Source organism: Oryx dammah, unplaced genomic scaffold (assembly GCF_014754425.2).
Source record: "Oryx dammah isolate SB20612 unplaced genomic scaffold, SCBI_Odam_1.1 HiC_scaffold_5, whole genome shotgun sequence".
Classification (NCBI taxonomy): Eukaryota; Metazoa; Chordata; class Mammalia; order Artiodactyla; family Bovidae; genus Oryx; species Oryx dammah.
The window spans coordinates 99,185,697-99,212,506 of record NW_024070189.1 but is presented as its reverse complement, the minus strand read 5'-3'; the positions used below and the strand labels follow the sequence as shown (position 1 = coordinate 99,212,506).

At 40.0% G+C, this 26,810-nt stretch overlaps 2 protein-coding genes across 2 annotated transcripts; both read right to left on the bottom strand.

The window, feature by feature from the left end:
- Positions 1-7,988: 7,988 nt before the first annotated feature.
- Positions 7,989-8,963, bottom strand: LOC120864135 (olfactory receptor 7A17-like). The gene has a single exon (XM_040240972.1). The coding sequence runs from the start codon at positions 8,919-8,921 to the stop codon at positions 7,989-7,991; it is 933 nt and encodes a 310-aa protein (XP_040096906.1). The 5' UTR covers positions 8,922-8,963.
- A 5,395-nt stretch (positions 8,964-14,358) lies between these two features.
- LOC120864134 (olfactory receptor 7A17-like) lies at positions 14,359-15,291 on the bottom strand. The gene has a single exon (XM_040240971.1). It carries the CDS (start codon positions 15,280-15,282, stop codon positions 14,359-14,361), a length of 924 nt encoding a protein of 307 aa, XP_040096905.1. The 5' UTR covers positions 15,283-15,291.
- Between the last annotated feature and the right edge of the window lie 11,519 nt (positions 15,292-26,810).

Genomic DNA, 26,810 nt, shown 5'->3' with positions numbered 1-26,810 from the left:
TCATCTGTGAGGAAGTACATTTAAGAACTCCATTCTCCACTGCAGAAATGGAGCTTGGAGGAGTTTAATGATACAGCTGAAATTAATATCTGAGTATTTGATGGTCCTTGATTGTAAACCTGTCAAGGGGTGTGTCTAGTTTCCAAACTATACACCAGTATTTCTGAATCATAGAAGATTTTTCCCTGGGATGTTTGACAACATCTGAAATGATGCTGCCAAACATCTAAAATCTGTGGGAAACCATCCCCAGAATAGTATGCTTCCTCAAATGGCAACAATAAGGGGTAGCAAAGTTATTCTAAGTCAGTCCTTTTCTAACTTCATTGTAGCTACAAATCAACAACAATCCTACTACAAATTCAGAATCTGATTCAGCAGGTCCTGGTGGGTCCAAAGACTGCATTTCTAACAAGCTGCTGGATGATGCTAACTCTGCAGGTCCTGGTCTGTGGACACTCTTTGAGTAGCAAGGCTGTGATCCTGTGATACAATTAGTTGTAGATAGTTTTAGGTCTTCTTCCTCAAAATGTGTTTTTGCATTTAATTTTGAAGAAATAGTGCGTTCACTCATTTCAGAGGCTGTGGCTAATTCTGTCTGTTTCTCTTATAGAAGGGTTCTTGCCAAGCCGCTTCAGTTGTGTCCGACTCTGTGCGACCCTATAGATGGCAGCCCACCAGACTCCATCCTCCCCGGGATTCTTGAATGATACAAAACGATACACTAACAAAACAGACTGTGTAGTAGGCAGAATGTTGTTTAGTCGCTAAGTTATGTCAACTCTTTGTGACCCCATGGACTGCAGTGCACCAGGCTCCTCTGTCCATGGGTTTTCCCAGGCAAGAATATTGGAGTGTGTTGCCATTTCCTCCTCTAGGGGATCTTTCTGACCCTGGGATGGAACCTGTGTCTCCTGCTTGTCAGATAGATTCTTTACCGCTGAGTCACCTGGGAAGCCCAATCAGCAAAGTAAACCAGCTAATATGTATCATATTACAATTGACTGCTTTCACCCAGTTTGCACAACTACCCCAATCCCCTTCCTCTCTGATAAACATCAATCTGTTCTCTGCATCTGTAAGTTTTGGTCCATTTCTTTATTCGTTTTGTTTTTTAGATTTCATGTGCAAGTGAAATCATACTTGCATTTATCTTTCTCTGTCTGGCTTATTTAGTGTGGCATAATACCTGGAAGGTCCATCCACATTGTCACAAATGGCCAGATTTTTATTTTTCATGGCTGAGTAGTATGCCATTATGTGTGTGTGTGTGTGTGTGTGTGTGTGTATTTCACATCATTATCCATTCATCCATCAATGGACATGTAGGTAGCTTTCATGTCTTGGTCAATGTAAATAATGGTGCAATGAATATAGGGTTGCATATATCTTTTCAAATTACTGCTCTCATTTTATTCAGAGAAATACCCAGAAGTTGAATACCTAGGTAATATAGTAGTTCTATTTATAATTTTTGAGGAATCTCCATACTGCTCTCCATAATGGCTGTACACATTCACATTTCTACCAACAGTGCACTAGGGTTTCCTTTTCTCCACATCCTCACCAACATTTGTTATTTCTCCTTTTTCATTTTTAAGAAGCTTTAAAAAATTAGCTTTAATTGGAGGTTAATTACTTTACAATATTGTATTGGCTTGGCCATACATCAACATGAATCCACCACAGGTATACACGTGTTCCCCATCCTGAACCCCCCTGCTACCTCCCTCCCTGTACCATCCCTCTGGGTCATCTCAGTGCACCAGCCCCAAGCATCCAGTATTATGCATCGAACCTGGACTGGCGATTCATTACACAAAATTTAGCTTTATTAAGGTATAGTTAATATTTATAATCATAAGATATTTGAAGTGTACCTCATGATGATCTGATTTATGTATACTTTGTGAAAGGAATTCTCCTTTAACTTACACACCCATTACTTTACACAGTTATCTTGTTTGTTTGTGTATGTGTGAGAAAATTTAAGTTCTGCTCTCTTCAATTAAGTCGCTGAGTCATGTCTGACTCTGCTACCCCATGGACTGCAGCACGCCAGGCCTCCCTGTCCATCACCAGTTCCTGGAGTTTACTCAAACTCATGTCTGTTAAGTCGGTTATGCCATCCAACCATCTCATCCTCTATCATCCCCTTCTCCCACCTTCTATCTTTCCCAGCATCAGGGTCTTTTCAAATGAGTCAACTCTTCGCATCAGGTGGCCAAAATATTGGAGTTTCAACTTCAACATCAGTCCTTCCAATGAATATTCAGGGCTGATTTCCTTTAGGATGGACTGTTGGATCTCCTTGCAGTCCAAGAGACTTTCAGTTCAAAAGTATCAACTCTTCGGTGCTCAGCTTTCTTTATGGTCCAACTTTCACATCCATACATGACTACTGGAAAAACCATAGCCTTGACTAGATGGACCTTTGTTGGCAAAGTAATGTCTCTGCTTTTGAATATGCTGTCTAGGTTGGTTATAACTTTCCTTCCAAGGAGTAAGCATCTTTTAATTTCATGGCTGCAATCACCATCTGCAGTGATTTTGGAGCCCCCCAAAATAAAGTCTGTCACTGTTTCCACTGTTTCTCCATCTATTCGTCATGAAGTGATGACAAATACACTATTGTCTTAGCAAATTGCAATTGTACAATGCAGTGTTGTCAACAATAGTCATCATGATTTATTCGGTTGGCCAAAAAGTTCATTTGGGTTTTATGTATGATATTATGGGATGTGTGTGTGTGTGTGTGTATGTATATATATAAATTTAGATTAATATTAGAGTACCAAGATGAATGGAAAAAGAAGATATGATACATATATGCAATGGAATATAGCTCAGTTATAAAAAGGAAAGCATTGAGTCAGTTGTAATGGGGTGGATGAACATAGAGCCAGTTATTTATACAGAGTGAAGTAAGTCAGAAAGAGAAAAACAAATAACATTTATTAATGCATATACATGGAATCTAGAAAAAATAGTACTGATGAACCAATTTAGAGAGAAGAAATGGGGATGTAGGTGAGCTACCAGACTTTTGGACACTGTGGGGGAAGGAGAGGATAGGACCTATTGAAAAAGCAGCACTGACAATATAAACACTATCATGTGTGAAATAGGCAACTAGTGGGAAGCTTCTGTATGACACAGGGAGACCAGCCTGGTGCTCTGTGATGACCTAGATGGGTGGAAGTGGGGAGTGGGAGGGAGATTCAAGAGGAATCTCATAATTATATACATAATTATAAACATAATTGTGACTTATTTACGTTGATGTATGGCAGAGACCACCACAACATTGTAAAAGTAATTAACCTCCAATAAGAAAAAATGCCAGGTGGTATACTTGTAACTCTCTGCTTCCCTGGTGGCTCAGATGGTAAAGAATCTGCCTGCAGTGTGGGAGACTCAGATTTGACCCCAGAGTCAGGAAGATCCCCTGGAGAAGGGAAAGGCAACCCACTACAATATTCTTTTCTAGAGAATCCCATTGATATACACACACACACAGAGGCCCTTGGCGGAACGCTAGGGGGTCACAAAGAGTTGGGCACGACTGAGTGACTAAATATGTGTAACTACATAGAAAAGTTGTAGGGGGTGGAGGAAATAGGGAGAGGGTAGTGAAATCTTTCAGTTACAGGTTGAATAAGATATCAGGCTCTCATTTTTCTTGTAATAGCCATTCTAAAGAATGTGACATGATTTCTTTCTGTTTTGATTTGCATTTTCCTGGTAATTAAGGATGTTGAGACATCTGTTTATGTGTCTGCCTGCCACTTGTTTGCCTTTTTGGAAAAATATCTAGGTCATTTTAAGAATATTAATGATTTCAATCCATGAACTTAAGGTCTATTTCCATTTATTTGTGACTTCTTCAATTTCTTTCCTCCATGTCTTCTAGATTTCAGTGTATAGGTTTTTTCCCTCTTTCATAAATTGTGCCAAGTTATTTTATTTTTTATGCAGTTTTAAATGGGATTTTTTTTTACATTTCTTTTTCTGATAATTCATTATTAGAGTCTAGAAACACGAGAGGTATCTGTATGTTGATTTTGTATCTCACAGTTTCAAGAAATTTATTTGTTAGTTCAAAAAGTTCGTTAGAATTTTTAAATATATATATGTATATATAGTATCATTTTATCTGTAAATGCGGCTGCTGCTGCTGCTGCTAAGTCGCTTCAGTCGTGTCCGACTCTGTGCGACCCCCATAGACGGCAGCCCATGAGGCTCCCCGGTCCCTGGGATTCTCCGGAGAAGAATACTGGGATGGGTTGCCATTTCCTTCTCCAATGCATGAAAGTGAAAAGTGAAATAGTGACAGTTTTACTTCTCCTTTTCTAATTTGGACTCTGTTATTGTATTTTATCAGAGAAGGCGATGGCACCCCAATCCAGTACTCTTGCCTGGAAAATCCCATGGATGGAAGAGCCTGGTAGGCTGCATTCCAATGGGTTGCGAAGAGTCGGACATGACTGAGTGACTTCCCTTTCACTTTTCACTTTCATGTATTGGAGAAGGAAATGGCAACCCACTCCAGTGTTCTTACCTGGAGAATCCCAGGGATGGGGGAGCCTGGTGGGCTGCCGTCTATGGGGTCACACAGAGTCAGACACAACTGAAGTGACTTAGCAGCATTGCATTGCATTGCATTTTATTGTCTAATTACTGTGGCTAGGATTTCCAATACTATGTTGAATGAAAGTGGCCTGAGTGAGCATTCTTTTTTTTTTTTCTGATCTTAGAGGAAAAGTTTTTCATCTTTTCACCATTGGGTATAATGTTATCTGTGGACTTGTATATATAGCCTACATTATGTGGTGGTATGCTTCCTCTGTACCCACTCTATTGATGGTTTTTATCATAAAAAAATATTGAATTTTGTCAAATGATTATTCTGCATCTGTTGAAATGATTGGGCTTTCCAGGTGGCCCTAGTAGTAAAGAACCTGCCTGCCAATCCAGGAGATGAAAGAGACAAAGTTTCAGTCCTTGGATTGGGAAGATCCCCTGGAAGATGAAATGATAACCCACTCCAGTGTGCTTGCCTGGAAAGTCCCATGGACAGAGGAATCTGGTGGGCTATAGTCCACGGGGTCACAAAGAGATGGACATGACTGAAGCGACTTAGCACAGCACACTGAAATTATCATATGATATTTATCCTTCCTTTAGTTAATTTGGTGTATTGTTTGACTGATTTGAGGATGTTTAACCATTCTTGAAGAAAGCTGAGTGCCAAAGAATTGATGTTTTTGAACCGTGGTGTTGGAGAAGACTCTTGAGAATCCCTTGGACTGCAAGGATATCCAACCAGTCCATTCTGAAGGAGATCAGCCCTGGGATTTCTTTGGAAGGAATTATGCTGAAGCTGAAACTCCAGTACTTTGGCCACCTCATGTGAAGAGTTGACTCATGGAAAAGACTCTGATGCTGGGAGGGATTGGGGCCAGGAGGAGAAGGGGATGACAGAGGATGAGATGGCTGGATGGCATCACTGACTTGATGGACGTGAGTCTGAGTGAACTCCGGAAGTTGGTAATGGACAGGGAGGCCTGGCGTGCTGCGATTCATGAGGTCACAAAGAGTCGGACATGACTGAGCAACTGAACTGAACTGAACTGAACCATTCTTGCATCCTTGAAGTGAGTCCCACTTGATCATGATGTAAGATCCATTAGATATATTTTTGAATTTATTTGCTAATATTTTTTGAAGATTTTTGCATGTTTGTTCATCAATGATATTGGTACAATTCTTTATTCTTTTATTGTCCTTGTCTGATTTTGAATCAAGGTAATGCTGGCCTTGTAAAGTGAGTTTGGAAGCATTTTTCCTCTTTGATTTTTTTGAAAGTTTTTGGAAGATAGATACTAAATCTTTATGTTTATTAGAATTTATCAGTGAAGCTTCTGGTCCTGGACTTTTGTTTGTTGTGAGGTTTTTGGTTACTGATTCAATATCCTTACTAGTAACTGCTGCTACTGCTAAGTCACTTCAACTAGTGTATTCATATTTTCTGTTTCTTCATGATTCCCTCTTGGGAAAATGTTTGTTTTGTAGGAATGTTTCTGTTTCTTCTAGGTTGTCCAATTTGTTGGTATAAATATTCATAGTAGTCTCTTGTGGTCCTTTGAATTTCTGCGATATTAATTGTAATTTTTCCTCTTCCATTTCTGATTTATTTGAGCCCTTTCTGTTTTTTCTATGCTGCCATCTTGAACTGTCACCTAAATATTTTATATTAGCCCAACAAGACTCATTTTAATCTTCTGACATCCAAGAGAATAAATGTGTTTATTTAAGCAACTAGTGTGGAAGTATTTTGCAACTAGTGGACTAGAAATCTGTGGTGGATTCATGTCATTGTATGGCAAAACCAATACAGAATTGTAAAGTAAAATAAAAAATAAATAAATTAAAAAAAAGAAATCTAATGTAGATACTTATTCAATAAAATTTGTTTGCAAGAATAAAATTTAATCCTCTCCATTAATTAGCTTAGCTTGAGTAAGGGCATGTTATGTCAAAAACCCATATTAAGTAAATAAAAGCCCATATTATGTAAAAAAAAAAAACTAAATCAATTTGAAGATGTTCTGCCTCATTAACTGGTACAATACATTTTTAATTTTTTAGATGTAAATGTCAACTGTCTGCCTGTGATTCTTTTGTGGCATTGAGGTAGGAAAAGTAATTCACATCAAATTGAGGTTACTCATTTGCACTTTAAATTTTTGTGTCTATATTTCTATATTTTTATTTTATATTAATTCAAATGTTCATTATTTTAATTTCCATTCTCCCATTTTCATTTTCATTTCCATTTTTCCATTTCCATTTTCATTTCCTCTCTACATAAAAGATGTCTGTGTGCACGCACACATGTGTACTACACTGTTTATTTGAAAGAAAAAAAATGTATACACACAGAAATGAACTTAGCCCTTAGCTGTTTTCTTTGGATTAGAAAAGAAATGTCCACACATTTCACTTGTTTTTCATAACATCCATATGAAGTTTTGTTTAGTATTTCACAACACCTTCATAAACAAGGAAACAGGCTCAGGGAGCTTAAATTTTTTCACAATTACATAATAAAGCATGTAAAGCTATGTGCACCGTCAAATTAAACACAAAGAGAAATAGGCATTATGTTCTCAGTTTTGGATAGCTTGTTTATTTCATTAAATTGTACACTTTTTATTTAGTTACTTATTTAGGCTGCACAGGTTCTTCATTATGGTGTGCAGGCTTTTCTCTAGTTGTGGCATGTGGGCTCTCTAGTTGAGGTGCAGGGGCTTAGTTGCCCTGTAGCATGTGGGCTCTTAGTTCCCAGACCAAGGATCGAATCTGTGTCCCTTGCATTGGAAAGCAGATTTTTAATCACTGGACCATCAGGGAAGCCCCTCAAACTGTTATGCAGTTTATTTGTGTAATTATATTCTAATAACTTAATTAAATGGAAAAGAATCCGATGGTGAATGGCTAAGGGTTGAATCTAGGGCTTAGGCAGGTGGTTCTCACTTAACATGGGTGAGAGCTGTCTTCTAACTGGGAAGGAAGTCAAACATCATTTATGGATATAGAAATGCTGAAATTAAATATAAGTAATTCACATGATGAACTCATTTTTTTTTTCTGTAAATAAGAGATCATCATAGATACAGAAATAACCATAAACCGATTCAAGACAGAAGAGCATGGCATGCTTATTCAACATCACTTAGAAACATAATAGAGAGATTTACAGCTGACTACACACTCATGGGGAGAACAATAAAGTTGGTACGATTCCCCAGTATATAATTTCATTTGATAATAAAATGTAGAGGCCTTGAATTCAAAGAAATGGAAAATTTGGGAAATAAATAGAAGGATCAAGTTTTACTTCAGCAACCTGATCAAAGAATTGGGCTCTGAGGTTTTGAGCCCTAAAATCACAGGCATTTCTTCAGCCCCAGGAAAACTGGTCCTTATTTAGCTGCCATCCCAATGATCCTTTTCAGAGCCCTCTTTATGTCTTTATTCCTCAGACTATAGATGAAGGGGTTCAGCATGGGTGTGACCACAGTGTATATCACCGAGGAAACAGCACTTGATTGTGAGCTGTGAGTAGCAGCAGAGCCAAGATACACTCCCAGGACTGTACAGAAGAATAAAGAGACAACTGAGAGGTGAGAGGCACAGGTGGAAAATGCTTTATACTTCCCCTGAGCAGATGAAATTCCTAGTATAGAGGAAGCTATCTTAGAATATGAGTAAAGAATTCCAGTGAGGGAAATGCCACCATACACCCCAGCTGCAAAATACATCAAGATGTCATTAAGAAAAGTGTCAGAACAAGCAAGTTGAACCACTTGATTAACTTCACAGAAAAAGTGGGGGATTTCCAAGTCTGTACAGAAGGCCAGCCACAACACCGTTATGCTTTGTGTCAAGGAATTCAGAGCACTCATGATCCAGGACAGCAGAACCAGGAGTCCACAGAGCCAGGGGTTCATGATGACTGTGTAGTGGAGTGGGTGGCAGATGGCCACAAAGCGGTCATAGGCCATCACAGTCAGGAGGAACACGTCCAGTGTTGCAAAAAATAAGAAAAAATGCATCTGGATGATGCAGCCTTCATAGGTTATTACTTTGTTCTGTGTCCTTATGTTCCTCAACATCTTTGGGACAGTGGTGGAGATAAAGCAGATGTCTACAAAGGACAGATTGGAGAGGAAGAAGTACATGGGGGTGTGGAGGTGGGGGTCTGAGCTGACAGCCAGGATGATGAGCAGGTTTCCAAACACAGTGACCAGGTACATGGAGAGGAAAAGCCCAAAGATGAGGGGCTGCAGTTCTGGTTCATTTGATAATCCCAGGAGAATAAATTCTGAAACTGGTGTCTCATTCCCAGGTCCCATATGATGCAAATTACTGCCTAGAAACAAAAAATAGCATGACTAGTTTTTCAAAAATTGGCATTGCAAACATAGGTGAACTCTAACATTTATATTTTGCATTCAAAAAATATTCATGATTTTGTGTAGAAATTTCCTCTTCAAGCCAATCTCCTGTGTCATCTCCAGATAGGAAAGCCTATCTTACAGTTAGCTTTTGCCCCCAGTGATCAGGTATTCTACATTTGTAATGAGGGATTTTGTCATGCATTTGAGGGAATACAAATTTAAGGCCTACTAAATTCTGGAGAAAGAGGAGAGGGTGCTGAGAGACAATAGGTCCTGTGGTTCAATGGTGGAGAAAATATATAAGGAAAAAAATTTAAAAACTCATAGAAATGATCATACATTGACAAGTGCAGAAAAGGAAAATAGATCAAATATAAAGAAGAGAGTTGATGAGGGTATTATTATTTTTTTTTCCTTTTAAGTAAATTTATTTATTTATTTATTTTAATTTTATTTTTTTACTTTACAATACTGTATTGTTCAGGTAGCCTGGAAAACATTTGATCAGAGACCTCAAGAAAGAGAATGAAGGAGACATGAGTCTCTCTGGGTAGAAGTGTGTGCTAGTCAGAGGGAACAGCTGTGTTTCAAAACAACCAACTCCCTGACTTCCTTCTCTCCCAGTGACTCCCCACTGTGAAACGAGCCCCAGATTCCACAGCTTCAAATCCTAGCCTTGACTCTCTGTGACTGAACCACCACTTCACCCTCGTGCTGCCTTCATTCACATCAATCTCATGAATATTAAACTTGAGTCACAGATTCACTTGATGCCACAGGCTCAACACTCAGAGCTTATATGCACTTCCTCAGAGAATCAACCACTCTATTTGGAATTTTCACCCCTCCCTATCTCCAAAACACCATCTTCTTTTTCAGATCATTTCTTTCATGAATTCTTCTCTTTTTAAAACATTTGTACAGAAAACAGGGAATTTCACTTACAGTCATTTAGATAAAGGGTTATCATTATGAGGTTTCAATTAATTCTGCATCTTTTATTCTTTGTTAGACTATAAGTGCCTTGAGGCATACGTCAATATCATACATACTCTTCAACCCCTTAGATTTTGTTTAGTTGGGAGCAGTACCTGAATAAATACATACTGCATGAAGTAATGAAAAAGACATGTTCTCATAGAAATCGCTAAAAAGGACCAGGGAAACATTAACATAGTTTTCAAAGACATGCTGGAGAAACGTTTCCCATATTCTGAGATTCACACCTATTAGAGGTTCAGACTACGTAGTTTGTAAGAATAAAATAAGGTAGAAAAAATAAAATGCAAAATTAAAATGTCAGACTGCATCACATACAGTAGGATTTTTCTGATTCTCTTCTTTCAGATGCCTGTGTTTGTGTATGCTCATGCCCATGCGTGCATGTATGGCTGGATCACATGACAGAGTCAAAAAAGTTTCTTACCCACTGCAATAAATGCAAGAAGACATTTATAAGAGACCAGTCCTTGCTGAGGGAGAAGCAGTATAAATAGAGGCCAAGGCAAGAGCAGGTTGCAGAAGGACCAGACAGGAGTGTGGGGGCTGAAGTGACCTCAGACTCAAGGGCCTGCACACTGACTGCACTTCTATTCCTCCAGTGCCTCACTACAGTGCCCACATCAGGCCCTCGGTCAATTCTTTATTGCATATTTATTCCTGCGTATTTGTCCACAATTTTCATACGGTCCAGTAGTGAATGAGACTCTCCTTTTTATTGCTTTTCTTTCTTTTAAAAATAGATTTTATTTATTTAATTTTGGTTGTGTTGGGTCTACATTGCTGTGCAGACTTTTCTCTAGATGAAACGAGCAGGGGCTACTCTCTAGTTGTGGTGTGGCTTTCTCATTGCTGTGACTTCCCATTGCAGAGTCCAGGCTCTAGGGTGTGTGGCCTTGAGTAGTTGCACCTCCTGGGCTCTAGATCACAGGCTCAATAATTGTTGTGCACAGGCTTAGTTGCTCCACAGCATGTGGGATCTTCCTGGGTCAGGGATTGGACCATGTCTCCTACATTGGCAGGTGGATTCTTCACTACTGCGCCAGGACGTAAGCCCCCTATCATTTTTCTTAAGTGGCATTTTTCTTTGTTATTCCTTGGCTTTGATTTTTTTTTTTTTGGTGGCAAACCCCTTGGTCACACTCTACTTCTGAGACTTGTCCCACCTGTGATAAACTCCTCATAATATACCCTACAAAATCCTATAAACACCACAGAACCTATCCCTTCCTTCACGTGATTTGTACCTGATGACACTTTGCAATATATGTGTTTATTTTATTCTGAAATAAAATAAATGTTAAATCCATTAAAATATTAGATCCAAATCATCAGAGACCTTACCTGCTTTATACACTCTGGTGCCTTCATAGAGGTATTAATAAAATAACAGAGGAAATAATAGAGCAAAAAAAGAAAGGAACAATAACACTCAAATGCCAGTATATGAAACAATGTGCATAGATAATATGTAATAGAGAAGCAAATGATAATTCACCCCCAAATATATTCAGCCTCCCAGGTAACAAACCTAATGCAAAATTAAGCCTTTTAGCATAATATGACTCTGTATACTAAATTCAATTTTTTCAAGTGAATACTCAATGTGAGAAAAGATTCTATGAAATGTGTGTCTTAAGAACTGTAAGCTTCCAGGTAGTAGCTATTCCATTGATCTGGATCTTCCTTATGAATATAGAACATGCTCAAATATACCCCATCTCAAAAATAAAAAATAAATACATAAAATGTCATCACTTCACTGCAAGCCACTCTTAACCATGTTTTCCTACTCTCTTAAACTGCAAATCTCCTTGGAAATGTTCAACTTTTACTGACACCACTATGCCTTCCATTTCTTCTTGAGTCTCCTCTAACTAGATTTTTGTCCCCATTACATAATTATCAACAATTCTTGAATTGCTGAATGCAGTAGACGCTTGTCTTTTTTACATATGAAACAAACTGATTATAAATTATTAAGACAACCTTGGCTCTGGACCAGCAGTTTGGGCTTTCAGGTGACCTCAAGTAAATGTTCTTGGGTTTCATCCTCTCTGACTTTCTCCTGCTGGGCTTTCAGACTCACCCATATAGGAAGTCTGAGAGGAAGGTCTCTGTGCGGAAGTCCAAATTCCTCTTGAAGGGTTGATGGTGGAGACTGAAGCTCTGAATCCAGACAAGAAAGAAGGAAAGAGTGAAGCGTGGGACTCTGAACCATACTTAAGAATCCAAATGCAAAATATGCCCCGTTCAGCTAAAGGTGGAGCTGCTCAGACACTGCAGCAGTGGAGATATTTATAGCTCTGTGTATTTGCTGTATCTGCTCATTATACATGTTCAGCACATTTCCACTATTACTTCAATCCTCACACATCATTTCCTCAGGGGAACTTGTCTGGACAGAATGGAAGTTTTTCAGCTGATTGGTCATTCCCAGGAGACCAGATTAGAAGTCAAGTGTATCCAATTCATATTACTACTCCATGAACCCTCCTGTATTCCAGAGTTCTAACACTGACACTTTTTGCAACTCTGAGTCAAAGTGTCCTCTAAGTCTGAGGAACCTGTCTGGACTAAGACCCTTGGGTTTCAAAAGCACTATCTTGTGATGGGAATGCAGCTCTTGCTATCTCCAGAAAATTATTATTTCCTCCTCAATAAGGGACAGAGCTGTGTTCCTTTGCTATGAAACCATAGCTAAAATAATCCCTGACTTCAAAACGCTTTTGACACATCAATTAGGTGTTTTCTGTTTTAACACAAGTGAAAAGCTAGGGTTTAATCCTTTAATCATAAAAAAACTTGGTAATGATAAGAAATCTACATGGATCTTTTAATGCACCATGGACTGAGCTTAGCATCTCATATCTGTTGTCTCATTTGTTACTTTGCCACAGAACATCTTATGAGGATGTACAATTATAAGCCTCATTCTAAATTTGCAAAATTATGGTTCAGAAGGGTGAAGTGATTAAACTGACTATCAGGGAAATGCAAATCAAAACCACAATGAGGTACCATCTCATGCCGGTCAGAATGGCTGTGATCCAAAAATCTACAAACAGTATATGTTGGAGAGGGTGTGGAGAAAAGGGAACCCTCTTACACTGTTGGTGGGAATGCAAACTAGTACAGTCACTATGGAGAACAGTGTGGAGATTCCTTAAAAAACTGGAAATAGAACTTCCATATGACCCAGCAATCCCACTGCTGGGCATACACACCAAGGAAACCAGAATTGAAAGAGACACATGTACCCCAATGTTCATCACAGCACTGTTTATAATAGCCAGGACATGGAAGCAACCTAGATGTCCATCAGCAGACGAATGGATAAGAAAGCTGTGGTACATATACACAATGGAATATTACTTAGCCATTAAAAAGAATGTATTTGAATCAATTCTAATGAGGTGGATGAAACTGGAGCCTATTATACAGAGTGAAGTAAGTCAGAAAGAAAAACACCAATACAGTATACTAATGCATATATATGGAATTTAGAAAGATGGTAATGATAATGTTATATGCAAAACAGCAAAAGAGACACAGATGTATAGAACAGTCTATTCAACTCTGTGGGAGAAGGCGAAGGTGGGATGATTTGAGAGAATAACATTGAAACATGTATATTACCATATGTGAAATAGATGGCCAGTCCAGGTTCAATGCATGAGACAGGGTGCTCAGGGCTGGTGCACTGGGATAACCCAGAGGGATGGGATGGGGAAGGAGGTGGGAGGGGGGTTCAGGACGGGGAACACATGTACACCCATGGCTGATTCATGTCAATGTATGGGAAAAACCACTACAATATTGTAAAGTAATTAGCCTCCAATTAAAATAAATAAATTAAATTAAAAAAAACCCAAAGCTATGAAGTGAGTAAGGTGTGTGTGGTGATTAGAACATGAGATTTTTCTAGTTCTCTTGCTCTAGGTCAGTGGTTCTCATTCATTGTTCTGTATGAGATAGAAGAAAAGGCCTGATAAAGTGAGTTACTTAAATTACATAGTGAAGGTGCCAAGTAGAGCTTATTCAATATGAGTAATACAATTTCTAACTATTCTTTTAGTAAAATAAAAGAAAAAACTTGAAATGATATATGTCACTTGAAAAGATACTATTCCTAAGGAATTCCCATAGACTCAAGAAATAAAAGGGAATTTGCAAATATTTCTGATATAAGCTTGGAAGAAAATATGTCAAAGCAGGAAAATGAAATAAATGGGAAAGCTTAATAAACTGCATTATTTATATATAAACAGAAGTTGAAGTCAAAAAATGTAAAATTAAGGAAGCAATAGAAAAGACAAATTATATGTTCACAGTCCTACGGAAGAATGGCAATTTCTGGATCCACTTATCAGCCCCAGAAGAGTTTGCCCTTTTATTGCCCAATGAATCTTTTCAGAGCCTCCTTTATATCTTTATTCCGAAGACTGTAGATGAAGGGGTTCAGCATTGGGGTGACCACAGTGTACATCACTGAGGCTATTGCACTTGAGTGTGAGTTGTGGGCATCAGCAGGGTTAAGGTACACTCCTAGGATTGTACAATAAAATAAGGAGACAACTGAGAGGTGAGATGCACAGGTGGAAAATGCTCTGTACTTCCCCTGAGCTGATGAGATTCCTCGTATGGAGGAAACTATCTTAGAGTAGGAGTAAAGTATTCCAGTGAATGGACCACCACTCAGCAGCCCAGCTGCAACAAACACCGTCACATCATTAAGAAAGGTGTCAGAACAGGCACTTCGGACTACCTGATTGAGTTCACAGAAATAGTTGGGTATCTCCGGGACTCTACAGAAGGACAGCCGCAACATCATTAAGATTTGTATCAAGGAATTCAGGGCACTCATCATCCATGACACCAGAACCAGCAGTCCACAGAGCCAGGGGTTCATGATGACTGTGTAGTGCAGGGGGTGGCAGATGGCCACAAACCGGTCATAGGCCATCACGGTCAGGAGGAAGTCATCCAACCCTGCAAAGAGTAGTAAAAAGTATATCTGGTTGATGCAGCCTTCATAGGTGATAACTTTGCTCTGCATCTGGATATTCCACAGCATCTTTGGGATGGTGGTAGAGATGAAACAGACGTCTACAAAGGACAGGTTGGAGAGGAAGAAGTACATGGGGGTGTGGAGGTGGGAGTCTGAGCTGACAGTCAGGATGATGAGCAGGTTTCCAAACACAGTGATCAGGTACATGGTGAGGAAAAGCCCAAATATGAGGGGTTGAAGTTCTGGTTCATTTGATATTCCAAGAAGAAGAAATTCTGAAATATGTGTATCATTCTCTGGTTCCATGTGGTAGAGGGAATGACCTGGAATTAAATCCCCCAAAATGATATGACCACTTTTCACAAAAATGAGCATTACTGGCATAGTCAAATGATACAATTTATATTTTGCAGTCATGAAATCAATACCTATAATTTTGGTGTGAAATCTGTCCCCTTTAGGGCATTCCCTGTTCCATCTCTGATTACAAATACCTGGTCTTTTGCAGCCTTTTCCCCAAGAGGTCAGGTATTGCATACTTTTAATGAGATTTCTGTCAATCCTCTGGGGCTCATAAATTGAGTACTTACCAGCTTCAAGGCAAGGGGTAGAGTGTGCTGAGAGACAAAAGTTCCTATAATTGGATGCTGGAGAAATAATGTTATCAAATATAAAATCATATAACATGTTAAATGGTGACAGGTAAAATGAAGAAAAAGGGGGCATAAGGGAGAGAGGCTGGGGTATTATTCTTTACCGGGTGTTCAGGTAGGCTGGCAAAGTAGGTAATATTTGAACAGAGATCTCAAGGAAGAGAGGCCTGTTAGAAGGAATGGCCAGTGCAAAGGCCCTGAAGAAGACACCTGTTTCAGGCTCCAAAGAAGCCAGTTTCCCAAGGGGAAGATCCAAGAGGGAGGGTGATGAGAGAGGGGGCCAGAGGATGCTAAGGAATGAAGTGACCTTCCTGCTGCTACTCAACCTTAAGGTACTGCTACTGCTGCTGCTGCTAAGTTGCTTCAGTCGTGTCCGACTCTGTGCATCCCCATAGATGGCAGCCCACCAGGCTCCCCTGTCTCTGAAATTCCCCAGGCAAGAGTACTGGAGTGGGTTGCCATTTCCTTCTCCAATGCATGAAAGTGAAAAGTGAAAGTGAAGTCTCTCAGTCGCATCCGACTCTTAGCGACCCCATGGACTGCAGCCTACCAGGCTCCTCCATCCATGGGATTTTCCAGGCAAGAGTACTGGAGTGGGGTGCTATTGCCTTCTCCGACCTTAAGGTACAGGGAGTCCGTAATTCACAAGTTGTTCTTTGCACATTATTAATTTTATTTCTAAGGAATCCGGAGCACAAAAATCAATCCAATTTTTGTTTTCACATTTGGTTGACATTCTGTCATCTGTATTTTCAGGGGAACATTTTGGTGTACACCGGTTCGTATACCCTTCCTTTGAGGACTCTCATGGCCTACAACACACACACACGCACACACACAGCACTGTGGTGGGGCTATTCTTCTCTCTGTAACTTTTATTTAATTCCATGTGTTTTTTTTTTCCCTGCTAGACTGTGAGAACCGTGACACATGCAGCAATGTTATACACATTCACCACCTTTTCCCTACCCCACTCTGAGCAGATTTAGTGGGGAACTGTAACTAATTCAATATATATTGCATGGACTTGAAAGAATATGGCCTCACAAAAATTGCTGCCAATAAAAGACAATAAGAGACAAAAAAGATGCAGGGGAATACTAGAATAGGCATGGAGAACAAGCAAGAGGAATGTTTTCATGTTCTCAGATTAGGTCCCATTGGTGGTTTGAACCATGGTCTGCAAAAATTAAATAGAATATAATAAATGAAACACAAAAATTATCAGAGGGTACCATAACTAGTAAGGATACACACAAAATCATTTCTGACCCTCTTTGCTCAGTCATATGCATGGTTAGGAACCTGTCTGTGTGTGCATATGTGTGTTTGTCTGTGTTTGTCTATACAGACATGCTAGCATGCATGTGCAGTTGTGGAGTCACGTCTGATTCTTCACAATCAACCCAGGATCATGATGTAAAAGGCACATCTTACTTTGGGACTTAGTCAAAAAGTCTGGAATCCACTGCAGTAAAGGCAAGAAAACTTGTAAAAGGGCAGTTCCTGCTAATGAGGGAAAATCAATATGAATAAAGAGCCCAAGAGAGGAGCCAGGTTTCAGAGAGAAGAGGCAGTTGTTTGGGTGCTGAAGTACCTTGGATTCAAGGGCACACCGACCACTCGACCTTTATTGCTCCACTTGCTTCATCATGTCATCGGTGTCAGGTCTCTTATCTAATTTTTAATCCTGTACCTATTCCTATTTATTTGCCACCCCAATTTTCCATATGGTCCAATAGTGAATGAGGTTGGCCTTTCTCTTATTTTTCTCTGTGTAATTCTTCTCTTGGGCTGTAAATTTTTATCTCTCTCTTTTTTCCTTTCGGACATATCCAGTAGGCTTCCTTTTGGACACTAGTCCAGGTTATGCTCCTTATGCCTCCTGCAAAATTCTCCCCAGCTCATACTCTGTAATATACTGTATTTACCACAACTGTCTGTCTCCATTCTTCAGATGAATTATCCCTGAGGATGTTATGTTATTCATGCACTTATTTTATTGTGTTCTATTTTCTCTATTATAATATCCAAATGAGCAAGAATCTCCTCTGCTTGGTTCACATTTTTGTTTTCATAAATGTGTGCACATATATGGAAAAAAATTGAAAATGAGGTGGAAACAAAACTAGGTTAAATATGGCAGTATCAAAACAAAATTAAGTGAAATATAATTAAAGTCTGGCAGGTAGATTCTTTACCACTGTGCCACCTGAAAAGCCACAATAAAGTACTTATAAATAAATTAGTCAACCAACAAACAAACATGTCCAAGTCTTGGCTCTGAACTAGTCTCCTGAGAATCTCTTGTGACCTTGGGTAAAAATTTTCATCTTCCATTCTCTCTGAATCTTACCTGAAGTATCTGTGAGTCCTTAGACCCACCTAGTTAGGTTCTTTGAAAGGAAGATCTTGTGTGGAAGTTTGAATTCCTTAAGGATGGTTTATGATGGAGTCTGAAGCTGTGTTCTCAGACAAGACAGCAAGAGGAACTAAAGTCCCTTTGCAGATGCAGGACTCCAAAAGCAATGAGCATGTCTCCTCTACTCTGAGGTGGCAGAAGCAGAAGGACTGCAGCATGTGAGATACTTTTGGATGCCTAGATTTGGTCATTAGGGACATTTCCCTCTTGTTACGCCATCCTTAAGCATGTGATTTCTCCCAGTGAACTGGTCTAGAGAGAAGTTTTTCATAATGATTTTCTGTTCCCAAGAGACCAAGTTAGAAGTCAGGTGAATCCTGTTTATACTAACCCTTCTCCACGAACCCTTCTGCCTTCTAGAGTTCCAAACTTCTAGCACTTTATCCCAAGTGTTCCCTTCCACACTGACTTTGGGGTCTTCTGGAAATAAGCCCTATTGTCCCATATTTTGGTGACTTGTCTTTCTGGTGCAGGTTCCAAGGGTTGACACATAAAATGTACTGCACAAATCTATCGTCTTTTAGGAAAAAGTGAAGTTGCTCAGTCGTGTCCAACTCTTCGTGACCCCATGGACTGTAGTCTGCCAGGCTCCTCCATCCATGGGATTTTCCAGGCAAGAATAATGGAGTGGGTTGCCATTTCTTTCTCCAGGGGATATTCCTGGTCCAGAGATTGAACCTGGGTCTCCTGCACTGCAGGCAGACTCTTTACCATCTGAGTCACCAGGAAAAGATCCCTGTAAATGTGAAATCCAGCCCACTTGTGGGTTACTACGCTGGGGTGGGGTTTTTGAAGAGACCACTCCTCTGCCTCTTCTGCCATATTGATGTGGTCCTACTATCCTTTGTTGTGGAGCAGATGTTCAGCTGGGGCTTCCCTGATAGCTCAGCTGGTAAAGAATCTGCCTGCAATGCAGGAGACACCAGTTTGATTCCAGGGTCAGGAAGATCCCCTAGGAAAGGGATAGGCTACCCATGCCAGTATTCATGGGCTTCCCTGGTGTTCAGATGGTAAAGAATCTGCTTCCAATGCAGGAGACCTCGGTTTGACCCTGTGTTGAGAAGATCCCCTGGAGGAGAGCATGCAACCAACTTCAGTATTCTTGCCTGGAACATCCCATGGACAGAGAAGCCTGGCAGGTTACAGTCCATGGGGGTCACAAAGAGTTGGGCACAACTGAGTGACTAAGCACAGCACAGCAGCACAGATATTCAGCTAGTTTTCAGAGGAAATTAATCCACATGTAGCTGTAGATTTGGCGTGTCCATGGGTTGTGGTGAGTTTAGGATCTTTCTATGCTGCCATCTTGTACTGCCACCCCAACATTTGATATTAGCCCAACAAGACTCATTTAAAGCTTTTGACACCTGAACTATAAAAGCATATATTTGTTTATTTTAACTTATTTGGCAGTATTTTACAACAGCAATATGAATCTAATACAGACATTTATTCAATAAAATTTGCTTACAAGAATTGATTTTAAACTTCTCAATTTATTCATTAGCTGGCCTCGGGTAAGGGCATTTTATGTGGAAAAGCATACATAGGAAAAAAAAATCATTTAAATCAATTTGAAGATCTTCCACCTCATTAGATGATATAGTGAACTCCTCATTACATAATTGTAAATGTTGCCTGACCAGGATGCCTTGTGATATTATGGTAGAAAAGGAACCCATTATACAAGTTGAGGTCAGCTATTGTACTTTAAAATTTTGTGTCTATATTTCTACATTCTTCTGCTTCATGATAATTCAAATGTTCAACTTTTTTTGGGGGGGGGGGGTCTCTAACAGAAGCAGAAGATATCAAGAAGAGGTGGCAAGAATACACAGAAGAACTGTACAAAAAAGATCTTCACGACCCAGATAGTCATGATGGTGTGATCACTCATCTAGAGCCAGACATCCTGGAATGTGAAGTCAAATGGGCCTTAGAAAGCATCACTACGAACAAAGCTAGTGGAGGTGATGGAATTCCAGTGGAGCTGTTTCAAATCCTGAAAGATGATGCTGTGAAAGTGCTGCACTCATTATGCCAGCAAATTTGGAAAACTCAGCAGTGGTCACAAGACTGGAAAAGATCAGTTTTCATTCCAATCCCAAAGAAAGGCAATGCCAAAGAGTGCTCAAACTACCACACAATTGCACTCATTTCACCTGCTAGTAAAGTAATGCTCAAAATTCTCCAAGCCAGGCTTCAGCAGTATGTGAACTGTGAACTTCCAGATGTTCATGCTGGTTTTAGAAAAGGCAGAGGAACCAGAGATCAAATTGCCAACATCTGCTGGATCATGGAAAAAGCAAGAGAGTTCCAGAAAAACATCTATTTCTGCTTTATTGACTATGCCAAAGCCTTTGACTGTGTGGATCACAATCAACTGTGGAAAATTCTGAAAGAGATGGGAACACCAGACCACCTGACCTGCCTCTTGAGAAATCTGTATGCAGGTCAGGAAGCAACAGTTAAAACTGGACATGGAACAACAGACTGGTTCCAAATAGGAAAAGGAGTATGTCAAGGCTATATATTGTCACCCTGCTTATTTAACTTCTATGCAAAGTACATCATGAGAAAACCCTGGGCTGGAAGAAGCACAAGCTGGAATCAAGATTGCCGGGAGAAATATCAATAACCTCAGATATGCAGATTACATCACCCTTATGACAGAAAGTGAAAAGGAACTAGAAAGCCTCTTGATGAAAGTGAAAGTGGAGAGTGAGAAAGTTGGCTTAAAGCTCAACATTCATAAAACAAAGATTATCGCATCTGGTCCCATCACTTCATGGGAAATAGATGGAGAAACAGTGGAAACATTTGCTGACTATTTTTTTGGGCTCCAAAATCACTGCAGATGGTGACTGCAGCCATGAAATTAAAAGACGCTTACTCCTTGGAAGAAAAGTTATGACCAAACTAGATAGCATATTCAAAAGCAGAGACATTACTTTGCCAACTAAGGTCCATCTAGTCAAGGCTATGGTTTTTCCAGGAGTCATGTATGGATGTGAGAGTTGGTCTGTGAAGAAGGCTGAGCGCCGAAGAATTGATGCTTTTGAACTGTCGTGTTGGAGAAGACTCTTGAGAGTCCCTTGGACTGCAAGGAGATCCAACCAGTCCCTTCTGAAGGAGATCAGCCCTGGGAGTTCTTTGGAAGGAATGATGCTAAAGCTGAAACTCAAGTACTTTGGCCACCTCATGCGAAGAGTTGACTCATTGGAAAAGACTGATGCTGGGAGGGATTGGGGCCAGAAGGAGAAGGGGATGACAGAGGATGAGATGGCTGGATGGCATCACGGAGTTGATGGACGTGAGTCTGAGTGATGGATGTGAGTCTGAGTGAACTCCGGGAGTTGGTGATGGACAGGGAGGACTGGCGTGCTGTGATTCACGGGGTCGCAAAGAGTCAGACACGACTGAGCGACTGAACTGAACTGAACTGACAGTGTAGAGACCCAAACAAAACAGTCTCTTTGTTGTGGTGTGGAAGCTTCTCTACTTGCTGTGCATGAACTCGAGGGCAAGCAATCTCAGTAGTTGTTGCTTGTAGGTTTCTCTAGTTGCAGCATGTGGGCTCTAGTTGTGGTGCATGGGTTTAGTTGCCCCGTGGTATATGGTATCTTACTTCCCTGACTAGGGATTGAACCCATGTCCCCTGCATTGAAAGGCAGATTCTTAACCACCTGATCACCAGTGAACTCCCAAATTGTTCATTGTTTTCATTTCTATTTCTCTCAGGTTTCTTTTTAACATAGAGGAATTCATAATTGTGTCTACGTGTGTATATGTGTATGTATGATTGTGTTTATTTGAAGGAAAATGTATACAAGCACACAGATAATCATATATGATATTTATCCTTGTTTTCTTTGGACTGAAAAATGAACTTCTACACCCTTCATTTATTTCTCAGAGCATCCACATGAAGTTTTGTTTAGTATCCCCACAATACCTTCAGAAATATGCAAACTGAGGCTCAAGGAACTGAAATTTCTCATAATTATGTAATAAAGCATTTAAAGATATGCTTTAAATTATACTATCAAATTATACTGAAGTGGAAACATACAATATGTTCTTTAATTTTTGTATAACTCCTTTAATTTATCAAATTGTACACTCTAAGTATGCAGTTTTTCTGTGTAATTATGCTCTGATTATTTAATTAAATTTAAGGAATTCAATGGTGTGTGGCTAAGGGTAGGATGAAAGCATAGGTAGCTGGTTCTCATTTAGCAAAGGTAGGAGATATGTCATCTAACAGGGAAGAAAGCCAAGTATTATTTATGGATGTAGGGACAGTGGAACTAAATTTAAGTAATTTGCATGGTAAACTCATTCTTTTCTGTAAATATATGACTAGTCTTAACAGAACTATAGTAAACTGAAGATAAATTGATTCAAGACAGAAAAGCACTACAGCCTTGCTAACATCATGGATGAACCTTAAAAACGCAGTATAGAGACTGACAGCTGACTACACACTCATGAGCTACAAGAAATCAGTACAACTCCCCAGCATAAAACTTCATTGGATAGTAAGGATATTATGGTAACCAAATTGACATCGAATGGCTTGCCATGCAGCAACAGCTAACTGATACAATAATCCAAATGAATAGAACTGAGAGCGATTATAATAATATACAGCATTTTATTTTTGGCATATGCTCTTATATTTGAGGAGAACATCCATGGTCATTCCATTACCCATGCTTATTTCAGGTAACTATAGTAACAAGTGACTATCTTCTAGGAAACTAGGAGAGGTGGACAGACATTCCTGTTGGTACAGAAAACCTGGTGACTCTGAATCATATGACTGGGCAGGATGTCAACCTCTCTTGTGAATCATCCTCTGATCACGAGGAAGGAAGAGACTCCTTGCCGGGAGCCAGCATGGGGAATCCCGCCCATGGCAAAAGTCATGAGGAAGGGGGCCTGGCAAAAGGCAAAGGCTGAGATCAAGCCTCAGGGGTACCCCTGGATTTTCCTGAGCATCTACCCCCCAAACCAGAGTCTGCCTGCTTTATTGTACTGTACTTTCCACTCTTCTGACATAACAGGGGGCTATTCCCGACCACTTTTCTCTGGAAAGAGTTAACTTAGAGCTCCAGTTAACAGTCTCCTGCATATAAAATGAGTGTCTCAGCTCAAATCCCTCTGATGGCTCTCTAACTTGCCTGACAGTTAAAGACTTTTACAACTTGTGATTGTTTACAGCCCCCCTACCATGAGAGGCATGGAGCTTAAAACATCTTAAAGATATAGAGCCTTTTCTAAAGAGCTAAGCATTATATTTGTGATGGGTTTTCATTGTTGAGTCAATGACTGCTGCCAGGCCTCCATATTCTTTATCTTTTAGGCACCTGAAGGATATTAATCAATGTAATTGGATATAGAAAAAAGAATATAGTAGTTTTGATCTTAGCAACACTAGACTTTTGAGTTAGTGAACTTTCTTTTTGTTATAAATCACTGTACTCCTCTTTCTTTGTTATAAATAGTTGTGTCCTTGCTATATAAGAATGTAACCGTATTTAGTGCTTTCTGAGAGTGGTACCAGACTTTGGAAAGAACAACACTTTTAAGGCAAATAAGTTTTCTGGTTGACAGACCCTTATCAGAAAAGGGCTGTAAAATGCTAATAGGCCTCCTGGCCAGAAGGTGATGTAAATCACCTAAGACTTGTGTATACAGCTAAGTATGCAGAGAGAAAGCCTGGTCTCAGTAAGAGTCAGGGCTGTTGATGCTGCATAACTTTGTATTATCCATTGATCTCTATGTACAACCAAAAGTACAAAAAGCTTTCCCAGACAATAAAGAATGGACCAGTCACTGGAAAGACTGGTTTCTCCCATGTGGTCTTTTCTCCTTTTTTTCTGACTGAATTCTCATCTGGAGCATGGAGGCTCACCATGTCTACTTACTTGCCCTGGCTTCTAAGACCCACGCGAGAGGGAGCCCAAGGCGGGGCACCCCCCGCTATTCAAGCGGGCACCAGTGGCCTACGTAGGTGGTGCAAGTTTCTTGTCTTGAAACTTTATTAACTTTCCATGTAAACCAAGTTATTCAGCTTCTATTCTCCACTAATTTTCCTGCTACACTATTCTTTCCTAATTTCTTTATATTTCTAATTAAATAGTCCTTTTCCAGACGCCGACTCCATCCCCGCTTCGAATTCCCTGGATCCACTGGGGCTGGACCCCAGCAACTGCTGAGTTTGAAAGACATGGGAAATGGATGAATTGATGTTCATTCACCATCTTTGTGTACTTATGACACATCAAGAAAGAGGAGATATTTCATAAAACAACAGAAAGATTCATGTTAGTAGGTAGCATTAGAAGTTTTCAAGCACAAACAGGACAAAAACAAAGTGACAAAATGTAAAATACAGTACCCAACCTTTCACTTCAATTAATAAAATCTCTCACTTATGGGGAGACATCTTATCAGTTCAGTTCAGTTCAGTCACTCAGTTGTGTCTGACTCTTTGTGATCCCATGAATTGCAACACGGCAGGCCTTCCTGTCCATCACCAACTCCCAGAGTCTACCCAAACTCACGTCCATCGAGTCGGTGATGCCATCCAGCCATCTCATCCTCTGTTGTCTCCTTCTCCTTCCCCCAAATCCCTCCCAGCATCAGGGTCTTTTCCAATGAGTCAACTCTTCTTATGAGGTCGCCAAAGTATTGGAGTTTCAGCCTCAGCATCAGTACTTCCAATAAACACCCAAGATTGGTCTCTTTTAGGATAGACTGGTTGGATCTCCTTGCAGTTCAAGGGACTCTCAAGAGTCTTCTCCAACACCACAGTTCAAAAGCATCAATTCTTTGGTGCTCAGCTTTCTTCACAGTCCAAGTCTCACATCCATACATGACCACTGGAAAAACCGTAGCCTTGACTAGATGGACCTCTTCTGGCAAAGTAACGTCTCTGCTTTTGAATATGCAAACTAGTTTGGTCATAACTTTCCTTCCAAGGAGTAAGCGTCTTTTAATTTCATGGCTGCAATCACCATCTGCTGTGATTTTGAAGCCCCCCCAAAATAAAGTCAGCCACTGTTTCCACTGTTTCCCCATCTATTTCCCATGAAGTGATGGGACCAGATGCCATGATCCCCGTTTTCTGAATGTTGAGCTTTAAGCCAACTTTCTCACTCTCCTCTTTCACTTTCTTCAAGAGGCTTTTTAGCTCCTCTTCACTTTCTGCCATAAGGGTGGTGTCATCTGCATATTTGACGTTATTGATATTTCTCCTGGCAATCTTGATTCCAGCTTGTGTTTCTTCCAGTCCAGCGTTTCTCATCAAGTACTCTGCATAGAAGTTAAATAAGCAGGGTGACAATATAAAGCCTTGACATACTCCTTTTCCTATTTGGAACCAGTCTGTTGTTCCATGTCCAGTTTTAACTGTTGCTTCCTGACCTGCATACAGATTTCTCAAGAGGCAGGTCAGGTGGTCTGGTGTTCCCATCTCTTTCAGAATTTTCCACAGTTGATTGTGATCCACACAGTCAAAGGCTTTGGCATAGTCAATAAAGCAGAAATAGATGTTTTTCTGGAACTCTCTTTGTTTTTCCAAGATCCAGTGGATACTGGCAATTTGATCTCTGGTTCCTCTTCCTTTCCTAAAACCAGCTTGGTCCTTAAGAGACAGCAAATAATAGGGCTATGAAAATTACTTTGATAATCAGAGTAATGGCCTCCAAATGATGACTACATCCTAATCCCCAGAGCTTTTGATTATATTATTTTACATAGCAAGAGGGGATTAAGGTAGCAGATGGAGGAAGGTTGCTAATCAGTGACTTTAAGATAAGAAGATCGACTATGATTATCTGGAAGAGACTAATGGAATCACAATGAACCTCTGACTGTAGAAGAGGAAGACAGAAAGGTTGAAATCAGAGAAATATTTGAAAATGTTACATTGCTGTCTTTGCGGAGAAGGCAATGGCAACCCACTCCATTATTCTTGCCTGGAAAATCCCATGGATGGAGGAGCCTCATAGGCTGCAGTCCATGGGGTTGCTAAGAGTCAGACATGACTGAGTGACTTCACTTTCACTTTTCACTTTCATGCATTGGAGAAGGAAATGGCAACCCACTCCAGTATTCTTGCCTGGAGATTCCCAGGGACAGGGGAGCCTGGTGAGCTGCCATCTATGGGGTTGCACAGAGTCGGATATGACTGAAGTGACTTAGCAACAGCCGCTGTCTTTGAAGCTGGAGAGAGGCCTATGAGTCAAGAAATTCTTGTGGCCACTAGAAACTAGAAAAGGAAATTAATCAGATTCTCCTCAGAGACCATGCAGGCATGTTGACTTTAGCTCACTGAGATATTTCCCTTCTGATCTTCAACTGTAAGAGCAAAATATTTTTTATTTCAACCCCTATTGTGGTAATTGGTTACCGTAGCCATGAATGTATTAATAAATGTAATAAAGACAATTATTCAATAATTTTTTTAGAAACCGAATTTTTGTTTCTCAATTCATTTTTTTGTAATGCCTTATGATTTGTTAGTTTCATTTAATTCATGACATGTATAATTACTCCACCACCACCCCCACTTTTTGTCAGTGATGGGTTTTCCTGGGGGCACACAGGCTTTTCTGTAGTTGCAGTGTACAGAGATTTCCCTTGTTGCAGAGCATAGGCTCTAGAACACATGGGCTCAGTAGTTGTGATGTGTTGCTCTCTAGTTGTGGTACATGGGATCTTAGCTTTCAGATAAGGGACTGAATCTG

Bases quoted from the DNA above. Each gene is read 5' to 3' on its own strand.
- LOC120864135 (XM_040240972.1), bottom strand. From the start codon at position 8,921: ATGGGACCTGGGAATGAGACACCAGTTTCAGAATTTATTCTCCTGGGA.
- LOC120864134 (XM_040240971.1), bottom strand. From the start codon at position 15,282: ATGGAACCAGAGAATGATACACATATTTCAGAATTTCTTCTTCTTGGA.